The 15,073-nt window shown below is 35.8% G+C and overlaps 1 protein-coding gene across 6 annotated transcripts in view; it reads right to left on the minus strand.

Moving 5' to 3' along the window:
• GALNT3 (polypeptide N-acetylgalactosaminyltransferase 3) overlaps positions 1 to 15,073 on the minus strand; it is a 47,216-nt gene that overhangs the window by 13,566 nt on the left and 18,577 nt on the right. For all 6 annotated transcript variants that reach the window (XM_054549426.2, XM_063712842.1, XM_063712841.1 and 3 more), the window contains 3 exons: positions 8,945 to 9,568; positions 3,511 to 3,683; positions 517 to 666 (listed from right to left, as the gene is read on the minus strand). In XM_054549426.2, the coding sequence (XP_054405401.1) occupies positions 517 to 666; positions 3,511 to 3,683; positions 8,945 to 9,459 (838 nt within the window). In that variant the 5' untranslated portion in view covers positions 9,460 to 9,568. The remainder of the gene's footprint in view (positions 1 to 516; positions 667 to 3,510; positions 3,684 to 8,944; positions 9,569 to 15,073) is intronic.

Genomic DNA, 15,073 nt, shown 5'->3' on the forward strand with positions numbered 1-15,073 from the left:
ACGGGGTTTCACTTTGTTGGCCAGGCTGGTCTTGAACTCCTGACCTCAAATGATTCATCAACGCCGGCCTCCCAAAGTGCTGGGATTACAGGCATGAGCCACCATGCCCAGCCACATTTAAATAGTAAATAAGCTTTCATTCACTTTGAAGTGTGGGAATCAAGAAAACAAACAAACAAACAAAAAAACACTTTTTTTTGTTTGTTTGTTTAACAGAAAAGAAACATGGAAAAAAAAAAATGAGGCAAGGATAACTGGCTGGAACAGCTAGTAACTGGAGAACATTAAAGTTGAGGAAACTTAAAACACAAAGGAGATAAGAATTCTGCATAAGTGAAAGGAATTTTCTCCACAGAACTGTTATCTGCTTTGGCTGTCATTGCTATAATCACCAGTTGAAAACGCTGTTAAAGAAAATGCAATTAGGCATTTAGAAAAGAAAAGACTTCCTTACCTTTTAAATTAGAGGGAGAAGGAGAGAAAATGTTACAACCATATCCATACATATATACTTACAGTGAGCATCTAAAAATGTGAGCGTTTCAGCTGTTGCGACTGTTGCTCCTAGCAACCGAGCAGTGATCAGACCTTTTCTTTCTCTTTGTCTGACTATTTTTACTATAGAAAATTGTTTTACATATTCATCTAGTTTATCATGTAAGTACTCTGTAAGGAAAAAAAAATCAGGATTCTTTCTAAATGTATTTTCATATATAGCTTATGAAAGCTAAAGAAACCACAGAGCAATGATCCTTCCAAATTCATAATCTTAACAGTTGCATGTGTCCTTCCAGTAAAATGAAAATTTTATCTTTAACTCCTTACTGGGGAAAACGGCTAGCTATGCAAATTATCACTACTGTAACACAAAACACTGTAACACACACTTATTCTGCACACTTCCTATCAATAAATATAATGTGTTTGGAGGGAAGTGAGAAACTTCAAATGGAGTCAACCCTAGCTGTTCAGAAGACTCATTTAGAAGTCTGAGAAGATTGACTACAAGAGTGAAAGATATGGAATTTGGCCAAAAAGATACTCAATGCTTTGAAATTGGTTGTTTAAATTTGGAAATCTTAAAGAAAAATGTCAAATATCAAAAGACCTCTGATATTTAAGCAAGGATCAAAATAATTTAACACCAAAATGTTGAGCCACGTCAGAAAGTCCACGGCTATAGCAGTTTGGGACGATTCCTACACAGAGTCAGCAGAAAAATTTGCGAAAGCTTTGGAGTCTCCTGACAGAGTTTTATTTAGTAAAATATGAAACAGGCAAATTTGAGTATTGGGTATATACTTTAAGATATTCAATATACCAAATTGGATAAGGTTTGTAATAAGCAAAATTTGAAATCATAGGTTTTAAAAAAGTTATTAACAAATGTCAATCCAGTGTTGTTTTTTTTGTCTGTTTGGTTTTGTTTTGAGACAAGGTCTTGCTCTGTCGCCCAGGATGGAGTGCAGTGGCACAACTCACTGCAACCTCCGCCTCTGGGCTGCAAACAGTTTTCCTCAGCTTCCCAAGTAGCTAGGACCACAGGCATGCTCCAACAAGCCTAGCTAATTTTTCTTTTCTTTTCTTTTTTTTAGAGACTGGGTTTCATCATGTCGCCCAGGCTGGTCTGGAACTCCTGAACTCAAGCTATTTGCAGGCCTCAGCCTCCCAAAATGCTGGGATTACAGGTTGAGCCACTGCACCCAGCTGTTCATATTCTGAAACAACTTCTTAAGCCTGTTTTTCACAATTAAATTTTTGATTTCTTATTGAGTACAAAATGCACTTCTTCAAGCAGCCTTCTTGGGCCCAAAACATAGCCTCAAAAAGATTTGGGAATGTTAAGAAAATCAATAAATGTCCTGGGGCAAAAGTTTGCTTCTGCCAGATTTTAGAAGCAAATGCAGATGACTTTGAATTTATCTGTGATAATATAACCTTTTCTTCAATTCTCCAGTGGTTCAGTTAAGAGAGCTGCTTATTTAAAGCTTAAACATTCATAAGAGAGGAAAGTGCAGGAACAACCCTTGTGGAAAAATAAATCTATCTAAACACTGTTGTCTCAGAGTAATAAACTTTTTAACAACTTCTAACTACCTCAAAATAATTCTCTGATTAAGCTTTTAACACCTTCTAACTACCTCAGAAATAATTCTCAGAAAGACAAGCAGAATTGTAACTCATCTTAAATACACAATCATAAACATTTTCTGTTTTAAGAGGCTTGTAAAAATTTCAACATTCTTGATTAGAATTATTTTAAATGGAGTTACTACACATTCCTTCAATATACCCTCTCACTGTTGGAATTTGTAAAAAAAAAAAAAAAAAAAATTACTTACTCACAACATATGAACTTCCCGTAAATTTATATCTGCACCCTAAATTTAGCTCCCATGCACACTCTTTATTTGGGAGGTTAAGAACAGAAAGCTACATGAAATCAGATGCCCTGATTTCACTTTATGGCACAATTACTTTTAGCTGTGTGACCTTGGGCAAGGAATTTTACCTTTTCTGCGCCTCAGTTTTTTAAGATGAGGATAATAGGACTCACCATCACAAGACATTGCTGGGAGGATAAAATGAGACATCTGACCTTCAGGAATCTAACTCCAAACTTGGATTTATTAAGGAATAAATTTTGTAATCATTGAAATAATATGTATCTGTTTGATACAATATTTAAAATACTTATGATGTTTGAAAATTTACAAGTTAGAGTATTTGTTAAATTAGCCTTGTGATTCCAATTTAAAATGTGTAATTTAGTATTTGACTTCCAATTTTAAGTGGAAATGTACTAAAGAATTTGGCTAACATTGTAAGTAATATTGGAATATTTAAGAACACCGAAATAAAATAGAACATGGTGACTCTTTAGTGATTTTTAACTATTCATTTATATTATTTATTGATATATTATTTATATTAACTCATTTAGTCTTTAAAACAACTCTAGAAGTTATGTACTAGTTCTGTATTTCCTCAATTTTAAGCTACACAATTGGATTCTTCTTATAATCAATTTCTTATAATCAATGACATGTTAAGTTTAATTAGCTGTGGGTTTTCTCTAGTGATTTATAAATTAACGACACATAATATGCTTGATGAAATATGGCATTATTCCCATTTTGCTGATAAATCACAGCAGAGAGGTTGAGTAACTTGCCCAAGTCATATAGTTGGTTAGGAAAAGAGCTGGGATTCAAATCAAGGCAGCCTGACTCAAAGGCTCAAGTCTGTGCTCTTAACCTCTATGCCTTACAATAACAGTCTCACATTGAGGACTACATAGTTACGAATAATGGTGTTTCATACATTTCTGCATTTGAAAATATTTGAATATGTCCATCCTTGGATTCTAATTTCATTCAGCATACCCACTATCCAAACTATTATATTCAAGCTCTGAGATGGCGTACAGAGAGCACCATATAACCAAGTAGACTGTAGATACCACCATACGGATTTGGGAAACAATCTAATTTGCATGTGCTTTCTTACCATCTACACTAGCATCATCCACCAAAATGATTTCCTTCAGCAGTATTGCAGGTGAAGAATAGAGCACACTGTGGACAGTTCTAAGCAACGTGGACCACGCTTCATTATGAAAAACTATTATGACACTGGTGGTGGGCAGGGGAGGGCAGCGCTTAAATTTTTGTTCAATACATCTAGAAGAAGTCAAAGAAGTAGAAAAACAATTACAAATTTTATTATTTTATTTCACAGCTATACCATTGCTAACATTATCATTATTGAATCTTTATCACTGAAAAATGATAGTTTTCTTCTATGTAATATAATCTCAATGCTATATAAAACGTAAATAAATCAAAACAATTTTTTTACAAGCAAATCACTCACCCAGAGATGATGTCTACAACAGAGATGACAACATATCAAGGATTACAACATGTTATTATAGCTTTCTCAACAATATAATTTTAAATGCAAATAACATTTTAAATAGTGAAAATAACCTACAATGAGACAGCACGTAAAAATGACAAATCCTTATAATTGCTCAAATAAAAACCAAATTTTTCTTATTTCATGCAGAAATCATCCATTTTTCATATTTGCAACTTTAAAAATTGTACCACTTTATTAATTTTTTTTTTTTTTGATGGACTCTCACTCTGTCGCCCAGGCTGGAGTGCAGTGGCGTGATCTCGGCTCACTGCAAGCTTCACCTCCCAGGTTCACACATTTCTCCTGCCTCAGCCTCCCGAGTAGCTGGGACTACAGGCGCCCGCCACCACGCCCGGCTAATTTTTGGTATTTTTAGTAGAGACGGGGTTTTACCATGTTAGCCAGGATGGTCTCGATCACCTGACCTCGTTATCCACCCGCCTCGGCCTCCCAAAGTGCTGGGATTACAGACATGTGCCACTGCGCCCACCCTATTAAATCATTTTTATAAAGATTATCTTTAATTAGATATTTACCTAACTATGTAATATAGGTTTCTTAAGTATTTCCTAGATTTATTGAATCAATTTACTTAATCTGTACACAGAATCAAAAGGGAAAAAATAGTTTTATTGTAAAACCTATGTTCTTCTTCTTATTTTTATTTAAAATAGAGACAGTCTGTGATGTTGCCCAGGCTGGTCTTGAACTCCTGACCTCAAGCAATCTTCCTGCCTCAGCCTCCCATAGTGTTGGGATTATAGGCGTGAGCCATCATGTCCAGCCTAAATCTATGTTTTTATGATGTTCATCATTCAGCAAATACTTATTAAGTACTGCCATTTGCCATGTGTTAAAGATTTTGCTCCAATAATTTGATCTACTATTAAATAAGACTAGCATTTAAAAAACCCTTTAAAAAATACATAGAAATAAAGATCTAAATAAAGACCTAAATCCATGTTAAAAGTCCTGTGCTCATGTCACCATCTAAAACATTGATTGGGCACAGGGAGAGAGACCCTAAGTGCCCTTGACTGATTAGTGGTACTATCCATTAGCTAAAAACATTAGTTATAAATTGATCTCAAATTCATTTGTATAGGAATGTCTTTCCTCAATGAAAAATATCTTCATATTAAGCCACTGGGGTGCAGGTGAGTCTGCATAGTCTCCAGCCTTTGAGGCTAGAGATGTAGAGATAACCACAGTTCCAAGCCTGCTGAATGGAGGTGAGGATTAAATGAAAGAACATATAGGAGAGGGCTTCAAGTCACTGGGACATAAAATAAAACTGTGTGAGGTTTATGGGAAAGATAAGCAAATAAAGCAACTATATCTTTAAGGTCACTTAAAAACCATAAATGGCTGTACAATTTTGGACAACAGACTATGAAATCCTCCCTTACAGTCAAAAGGCACAGTAAATACAGTGTGTGAACAATTAAACAGTGTTGCTCAAACACAAAGATAAGGAAGTAAATCATTTACTCATGGAGATAAGAGCCCAACACCCTTCAGTTCCTCTGCCAGGGCCAATGGGGAAACTGTAGCCTCCAGTGTGATATTAGGGGCCTGAGAAAACCGCCCTAAAAAAAGATACACAAATTATCCCATTAATTACTTTCATAGTCATACCTCAACAGGAATGTCTCTGATACCCTTTTCTAACAGCAAGTCTTTAGAATGGAATATTTGTAGTGATAAAAAAAGGAGTTGGATTGGGGTAAAATATCAAGAGAAGATGTCAACAACAGATTAGAAAAAGGAGAGGATGGGTTCTGAGTGAAAGTGGCATTGCTCTTCAGTTTCTTCATGATTTCAAAGCATGATACAGGTGCATGGGCAGAAAAAATAAGCACCTTCTTCATCATTCATAAATAAAAACAAATTATTTATTCTAAATTGAATTTTGGATAAACTACCAATTAATAAAAAAGCTCAAACACAAACTATCCATATACACACTTGAACCACAATTACACAGAAATAAATGACTAAATATAAGCTTATATTTTGAACCCATACAAGTTTATAACCAACATAAACTAGAAGTAAAAATTATGAAAAATTCCGTATTGTATTTTATTTTTAAAGGAAAAAAAAAGAGGAAACCTATGATTTGTTATAAGCATTTTGAGGAGAAAGTGAAATGTTGAGTATAAGATTTTTTTCCTACCTTTATTTGCTATGTGGTTAATTAATATAGTATTAATCGATAATTATAAAATGGTTTTGAAGATTTAAAGTATAAAATTACACAAAAATTCATACTAGTAAAATGTTATCACTTTAATCTTGCAAGATTTTCCGTCAGTTTAAACTAGGATTTATTTGCTTAACTGATAATTACCATTATCAAGTAAAAATGTCATGTTATATCATTAATACAAGTAATAAAATTTCACAATATAATTTCATAAACCCCATTCATTTTGAAACAACATGTTAAATGTATGCTTTGAAAATTGTTTTATATATTTAAAATAGTGCAATTAAAATAACTTGCCAAAGTAACTGTATCATTCCAGTCAAACCATTTGAAAAACCTGGCACATAGAAACATGCTTAAATTATCAGTCACATGACCATCTGGCTTTGGAAGAAACTAGGTCTATATTTCTAATGAGCATGGAAAACATTAGCAACTCTGCAGAAAATGTGTTATTTGCTGATACTGGTTACATTCAAAGTAAAAAACAAATCTTTTTTTTTTTTTTTTTTTTTTTTTTTGAGACGGAGTCTTGCTCTGTCACCAGGCTGGAGTGCAATGGTGCAATCTCGGCTTACTGCAACCTCCGCTTCCCGGGTTCAAGTGATTCTCCTGCCTCAGCCTCCCAAGTAGCTGGGGCTACTGGCGCATGTCACCATGCCCACCTAATATATGTATTTTTAGTAGAGATGAGGTTTCACCATGTTGGCCAGGTCAGGCACGGTAGCTCATGCCTTTAATCCCAGCACTTTGGGAGGCCAAGGCGGGCAGATCACTAAGTCAAAAAACAAATCTTTACCGTCTGTACAAAACCCTGTCCAAAGTAAGAAATAATTAAATCTTCACTCCCACCAAAAAATGTTGTTAATGTGCTTACTTGTTTTTCACTTACTTAGCGATTAACATTATTGAAAATTATTGCAGCTTCTTAATGCTATATTGGGAGAAAAAAGCTCATTTTGAGCTGTCACTGATTGTCATGTCAAAAGAATAAAAATCATGATTATTGATTTTTAATGTAGATTACTTTTCAGTCAAAACCTCTCCTCAAATCGGTAAAGTGCAATATTGCATTCTAATCTATTACTGTATAAAAGGAACTATAATGTGCCTTGTTATAACAGCTAGAATATTTTATAGATATTAGTTTCTTTACACATTCATTTAAAAATTATGAGCAACTTAAACTTGAATCAATTAGATTAGAATAGCTCAACAGAAATCTAAGCTACACAGTTTCAACGTTAAGGGACTCATATACTTGGATCCGGTATTGATAATCCTAAATCTAGAAAAACCTGAGCGAAACAATAGACCAAAAGTTATCTTCAAGTTCACTGCCAAATGTAATTCTCTAATATCCAGAAAGCAAAGCAAAATACATACGCATTGTTTGCTTCCGGTTTGCTTATCTTGTACTCTTTTTTTTTTTGGAGATGGAGTTTCATTCTTGTCGCCCAGGCTGGAGTGCAATGGCATGGATCTCTGCTCACTTCAACCTCTGCCCCCCAGGTTCAAGCAATTCTCCAGCGTCAGGCTCCCCAGTAGCTGGGACTACAGGCACACAGCACCCTGTCTGGCTAATTTTTGTATTTTTAATAGAGACGGGGTTTCACCATGTTGGCCAGGCTGCTCTCAAACTCCTGACCTCAGGTGATCTGCCCTCCTCGGCCTCCCAAAGTGCTGGGATTACAGGTGTGAGCCACCGAACCTGGCCTATCTTGTACACTTAAAAATCTACTGAGGGGCTGGGTGCAGTGGTTCACGCCTGTAATCCCAGCACTTTGGGAGGCTGAGGTGGGCGGATCACCTGAGGTCAGGAGTTCGAGACCAGCCTGGCCAACATGGTGAAACCCCGTCTCTATTAAAAATACAAAAATTAGCTGGACGTGGTGCCACACGCCTGTAGTCCCAGCTACTCGGGAGCCCAACACTGGAGAATCACTTGAACCCGGGAGGCAGAGGTTGCAGTGAGCCGAGATCATACCACTGCACTCCAGCCTCAGTGAAAGAGAAAGACTCCATCTCAAAATAATAATAATAATAATAATAATAATAATAATAATAATAATTAACAATCTGCTGAGGGTGGGCCAGGCGCAATGGCTCATGCCTGTACTCCCAGCACTTTGGGAGGCCAAGGCAGGCGGATCACCTGAGGTCAGGAGTTCAAGACCAGCCTGGGCAACATGGTGAAACCCCGTTTCTACTAAAAATGCAAAAAATTAGCCAGCTGTGGTGGCGGGCGCCTGTAATCCCAGCTACTCGGGATTGTTTACAACAAATAGGGCATTCTGAAATATAATTAGGTACTCAAAAACTTTGAGTCAAAGTAATCACAAAGTCTGTGAATTGGTTTATACATATGTAAAATATTATCCAACAGTTCCAAAATCTTGGCATATTTTTAAACATTTTTATTCTAAAGAAATACACAGAGAAATGGAAACAATTCCTCTACCTTCTACTTCCGGAAAAAATTGTCCACTAATTCCCCCTAAATAGATGAGAAAACCACAGTATTTAGGAATAAAGGATTTCCTTGTGGATAGCAGTCAGATCTGGAATTCAGTTTTCTAATTTCCAAGCTAATAACTTTTCATATCTGCACTGCCTCACCAAGCGTAAATAGGGATATGTAGCCTCAATCATTATAAGCAAAAAATAAATACAACAGGTTAAATAAACAGTATTTGCTGATTTTCTGCCTTAGAGTAGCTAAAAAAACAGATAACTTCCTTAGCTCACCCCTCTCTCCCTTGCAAAGCCTGGTGATAAAGAATAAACAATAAATATTCTTCAACATACTCAGGAGGTCGAGTGTCTGGTCCAAGATCTCGGTGCAAAGAAATCCTGTCACTTGCAAAAGCATTAAAGCAGTGTTTAGCTTCCCCACGTTCCTTTTCCTTTTGCTCTTCAACACTTAAATTGGTTGTCTTGAATGCTTTACCAGAAGCACCAGGTGCATTTGAATCCTGAGGTGGACGGTCAAGGACAGGCTTCAATTCTGCTGCTGTATAATATCCTTGCAAACAAGGTCTCTCACCAGCATCAATGTTTTGCCTGACAGGTGCTCCTATTTGCATTTTTGGCATTGCATCCTTAATATTGTTTACAGCTTCTAGCATTAAATCCAACATCTTGTTTTTGTTTTTCATGTTTCTTTCCATCCTTGATTCCTCTTTGGAATATTGAACACTTACTTCTCTTTGCATTAAAACCAAAACTATTATAAACAAAAAAATTACTGCACCAAGCTTCCAGAACCTTTTATGGTAATGTCTTTTAATGTGTAATTTTACTAGTCGCTTTAGGTGAGCCATTCTGACATTAAAAGCTTGTCACTTGACAAATAACAGTTATTTCTTCTTCTGTTACTTATATTTTTTATCATAGATTTGCTGAGAAGCAGGTATCTTTAAATGGTAGTACCTATAAACAGAAATGATAGATGGTATTAGTAGCTATTCAGTCCTACAGGCATGGCTCAATTCATTCATTTAACCAACAACTGAACATAAGCTACCAATGTACTCTTACAGTTAATGAGAATACAAAGATATCTTGTCCTCAAGAAAATTACACTTTTGAAAGAAAATAATTGTTACAATTTACTACAATTTATTGGGGTTGCAAAAATATTGATATTCGTCTCCATTAAAAAATACATTCTTTTTAAACTCTAATATCCACTATATACTATGTATAAAATTAATTTTATAAATATATTTTGAGTTAAAAAAGAATATCTTCACTTGATAACCAAGGAATCAAAGGACCTCATTAAATAAATTACAAAAAAGAGAGCTCCATAAGGAAGCAAGGGTATACTGATAAGTACTATCAGGCATCCATCTAAAATAGTGGCCTTCATTTTATGTAGTTTACCCTCAAACTGTGATCTACTCCAGCTTAATGAACGATAATAGAGCAGTTTCATCAATAAGTAAACTATCATTCTCCCAGATTTTCCAACCCAATAGTACTTGTGAATCCTGAAGGAACCCCTAAAAACAAGAAAATCAACAGCATTTAATTTGTTGTTATATAACAGCTAGTTTTAATAGCTCACAGAAATACAAGATCTAATAGTAAAAAGAGAATTCATTAGCTTTACTTGAAGTGTCTGTAGGGAGCCTATAGAAGTCATAAAGTTAAAAAAGCAGAATTTGGTTTGATAAAATATTGCTTGCAATTGACCCTCAGAACAGGACAGCAAGTTTATTAACCCCTAATATGGGACAACAGGAGCAAAGAAAAAGAAAAATAGGACTTTTCAGGAAACGATTACATACTATGAGCCGTGATAGCCAGTCAAGAAATTTGCAGGGACAAAGGGGAGGGAAAATGCCTGTTCTTCCTAAGGTCTAAACATATTTTACAGAAAATATCATTTACAGCAATGAAAATTAACTTTTTACACCTTCTTTAACTTCTCTTCCAAAGTTCTCCCTAAATTTAAAATAAGAAAACCAGGTTCTAAGATGGATTCTCTGGCTTTTGGCAGGAAATTTTAAGCTGAATAAACAAAATAGGCAGAACTTAGTTCTATATACTATTTCTAATTGGAGTGCTCTATATTCTTTTCAGTATGGAGTGGATACTTCTGCTCCAAAAGATAACCCCAATTCTGACATATATTGCTCATAAAAGTGAGATTCCAATCTTTCTCAGGTTTGGTTGCTTTATGAACTTCAGGTAAAAAATGAAATGACCTCTTAAGCTTTTGAAAAGAATATAAGAAGTTATAGAACCACACTATGACAGCTGTGTAATTAATTATGTGTCAAATGTTGTGCTAGGCTGTGGTTAAGAAATTAAAGATAGCCCTTACCTTCAAGAAGCAGAATTGAAATATAGGAAGCCAGAGGACAGTCACAAAGCAGTGTGATATGTGCTATGACAGGAGACTAAGAAAGCTACACAGGCTTGGAACAGTGGCTCATGCCCATAATCCCAACACTTTAGGAAGCTGAGGCCAGAGGATCACTTGAGACCAGGAGTTCGAGACCAGCCTGGGCAACATAGCAAGACCCCATCCTACAAAAAAATACAAAAATTAGTCAAATGTGGTGGTGCACGCCTGTAGTCCCAGCTACTCAGGTAGCTGAGGTGGGAGGATGCCTTGAGCTCAAGAGGTTAAGGCTGCATTGAGCTATGATTGTGCCACTGCACTCCAGCCTGGATAGCACGACAAGACTCTGTCTCAAAAAAAAAAAAAAAAAAAAAAAGAAAGGAAAACAATGTAGAAGGTCAGGAGAAATGTTAAGGAAAGTTTCCTAGAGATGACACTGTTGAGCAAAATCCTGAAATACAAGTACATTTTAGGCAGGTAGACAGGAGGGAAAATAGAGAGGGAATGTCAGATGCAAAACCATAAAAGCAAGAAAAGGCATGGTCAGTCCTCGAGTACAGCATAAGTGGAAGGCACAGGGAGAGAATGACAACTGATGTGGCTCAAAGGTCAGTTAAAGATCAGTTCATAAAAACCCTTGTGCATCTTTCAGTGAATTTGGAAATTACCAATTTTTTCCAAAATAGATGGAATGGAGAGGACTGTTTTTAAGAAAAGACCACAATCAAATTTATGTTTTAGAAAAATCACAGGTTTTTCAGCCCCAGTAAAGGTGAAGGATATTAATGAGATGAGAGGGGTCAAAGGATGGAGTGGAATGATTTCAAGAGAGTCCAGGAAGTGGAATCAAACAATAGGATTTGGTGAGAGAAAGGGAAGAATGGGAGATGAATGGTGATATGGTTTTGCTGTGTCCCCACCCAATTCTCACCTTAAATTGTAATAATCCCCATCTGTCAAGGGCAGGGGCAGATGGAGATAATGAATCATGGGGGTGGTCTCCCCCATGCTGTTTTTCATGGTCATGGATAAGTCTCACGAGACCTGATGGTTTTATAAATGGGAGTTCCCCTGCACATGTTCTCTTGCCTGCCATCATGTAAGACATGCCTTTGCTCTTCTTTCACCTTCTGCCATTATTGTGAGGTCTCCCCAGCCATGTTAAGTTGTGAGTCCATTAAACCTCTTTTTCTTTATTAATTATCCAGTCTCTGGTAAGTCTTTATTAGCAGCATGAGAACAAACTAATACAAATAAGTAAAGTGATAACATTAACAAAGGCAAGAAACACAGGAAGAAGTATAGATTCAGGGTAGGAATTAAGGAGATAATTTGTTCAGTTTTGGACATAGCAAATGTAATATGCTAATGGAACTTCCAAAGTGAGTTTCCAAGAGCAAAAAGATATATGCGACTGGAAATTAGGAAAAAGCTCTGCAGTAGAGATGAAAATTTGAGTCAGTCTTGGGGTAAATGTAATGTAAAACAAAGACGATAGAGAAATACCTACTTTTAAGAATAGAAAAAAAGAGACTGACTGGAAAGTCCAATTTTTCCAATCCTACGAAGGAGGGGTGGTAAAAAAAAAAAAAAAAAAAAAAGACAAATGAAAACACAGATAAATTATCCATGTCAAGTGGAGGTAATTTTACAATCTTATCTCACACTTGAGAGATGTTAAATGTGCAACAGTTGGTTGACCTTTAAAACTGAACTTCATTAGCACTGGCCTAATGGGCTGTAGTGAAAAATGAAAAGAGAATCTTGGCAGAGAGAATAGTTGTAGTGATGCCTTCAAGATCCTAAGGCTTAGGATTCAGGGCACTTCCAGAATAATAGGGCAGCAACCTCATCTATGGGGTTCCAGGAAGATAAGAATGGTCAAAATGTTGGGGTCTCACAGGGAAATGGTTCCCAGTTGATGAACTACAACCTCATCGCCTCTAACCGTATCTTGACAAAAGGTAGATATTCATCAACCTGTGTTCACCTCCTTTCTGTTCCTGAGAGGACTACCAAAAATCCCCTTCCCCAGGGCTATCCAGTGACACTCAATTTTTCTGTAGCTAGAAGTAGGCTAAATTAGGAATTTGAGAAGAATTGAGCTGGACTCCCTGAGATATTTTGACAGAACATGGAAAAATAGTTCAGAGAAAGCACAGAATAGGAGGATATGGCAGAACTAGATTCTTCTACAGTAGTGATAGTTTTCCCAAAACATTTTATGTCAGAAATCATACTTGTGGATAGGGTGGGAATTGAAAAGAAGGACAGAATTAATGATGCAGATAGAAGACAGTTCTTTTTAGAATAAATCATAAACTAGAGGAATTGTTCATCAGAAGGACAGTAATCCTATCATTGTGAGTGCATGTGTATCTATGTAAAGACCCACTCAATTAGTAGGTTTTAGTTTGGGATGCTTCTGATAAAGGAGTCAAGGAAAGCTCATGAGAGACATGGATAGCATCTTATTCATGGCTGTTTTTCTGGCACTTACCACAATGTTGGTAACATAGTAGGCACCCAGAAAAATTTGTTGACTGGAAAAAGGAAGAAAGAGGACCAAGATTTCATCAGAAACAACAACAAAAATAATACTTAACTTGTGTTAAATGTTGACTAGGTCCCTGGTATTAAATAACATTTAATACACAAGTTCTCATTCTCTCAGCAATATTGTGAAGTATTCTTCTTCTTCTTTTTCTTTTTTTTTTTTTTCTTTTTTTTTGTAGAGATGAGGTCTCACTATGCTGCCCAGCCAGGCTGATCTTGAACTCCCAAACTCAAGGGATCCTCCTGTCTCAGCCTCCCAACGTGCTGGGATTACAGCCATGAGCTACTGCACCTAGCCTTTGTTATTCCAATTTTACTGACAGATATGGAGAGTCAAAGAGATTAAGTGGCTTGGCCATGCCAGTTCAGTTTAAGACCAGCATTTTTCTAACTGTGTTCAAACTCAAGTTCAGTGTAAACTCCTGAGCTTTTAACTGAAATTATCTAAAATAAATTTAACTGAAATTATCTAAAATAATCTAAAATAAAATTATCTAAAATAAAATGATATCCTAAATAAAAGGTGATAAGAAAAAAAACTGAGGAAAAACCATAAAAACTACAAATAGCTTCCTATCATTGGGTAATATTTTACAAATGAATGATTTTTAAAAACTTTTCAAAGCACTTTTTCAGTAATAAAGATTGAAAATAAGGTTGTAGATCTTAAAACGGAAGATTAAGAGGTTGAGAACCTTACAGAGGCAGAGCCTAGAAGTAGGAAGATGATGTTTTGATCTTTTCAGACTATTTCTGAAGGGATTAATCTTCTCTTATCAATCCTGATCACTTAAAGATTCCAACATCGATGGGATTTTCATTATGACTTTTCTGTACTTTGCTGTTAATGTGCAACATTAGGCTTCCATTAATGCTGAATGACACTCAACACTAAGCATCTCCATCAGCTGTCTTCAATTCTGGATATACATTAGTGAAAAGCTCTTAAAAAATAAAGTGCCTTAGGCTTCACCTCTGATTTAATTGGTGTGGGGGCAGGGCATATACTCTGCTTTTGTTGTTACTTTAAGCTCTCCAGATAATTCTAACAAGCAGCAAGGGTTAAGATTACTTGTCTAGATCACAAGATTTTGGGCAAATCAAAACTAGCATCTGATAAGGGTTGTATCTGTCCAAAGGCAACCACATTACTAATTTCTAATACGCCAAAGATGGGTGTTTCAAAATAGATTCTTGATGTAAATGAATAGAAGATATTTAGACATGGAGATATATGATAAAATCCAAAGCAAGAATGATCCACAGTTTTCCAAAAAGACTCAGGGACTTATACTGATATAAATGAGGCACTGAGGTTTTACTGCAAATTATGATTCTGTAAAATCATTTTAAAAATATTTTATTCCAATCATAAAAATGGGAAAATTGATACCTGTACAATAAAAGACATAAGCCAAAAGATACACAATAAATAAATGAGTAAAATTAAACCAGGATTCTTAATTCCTTTTTCTGGGAATAATGTCATGTTTCTTTTCAGTACTACCTGCCAAATTGGAAGCCCT

The sequence above is a fragment of the Pongo abelii genome, chromosome 11 (assembly GCF_028885655.2).
Source record: "Pongo abelii isolate AG06213 chromosome 11, NHGRI_mPonAbe1-v2.0_pri, whole genome shotgun sequence".
NCBI classification, from domain to species: domain Eukaryota; kingdom Metazoa; phylum Chordata; class Mammalia; order Primates; family Hominidae; genus Pongo; species Pongo abelii.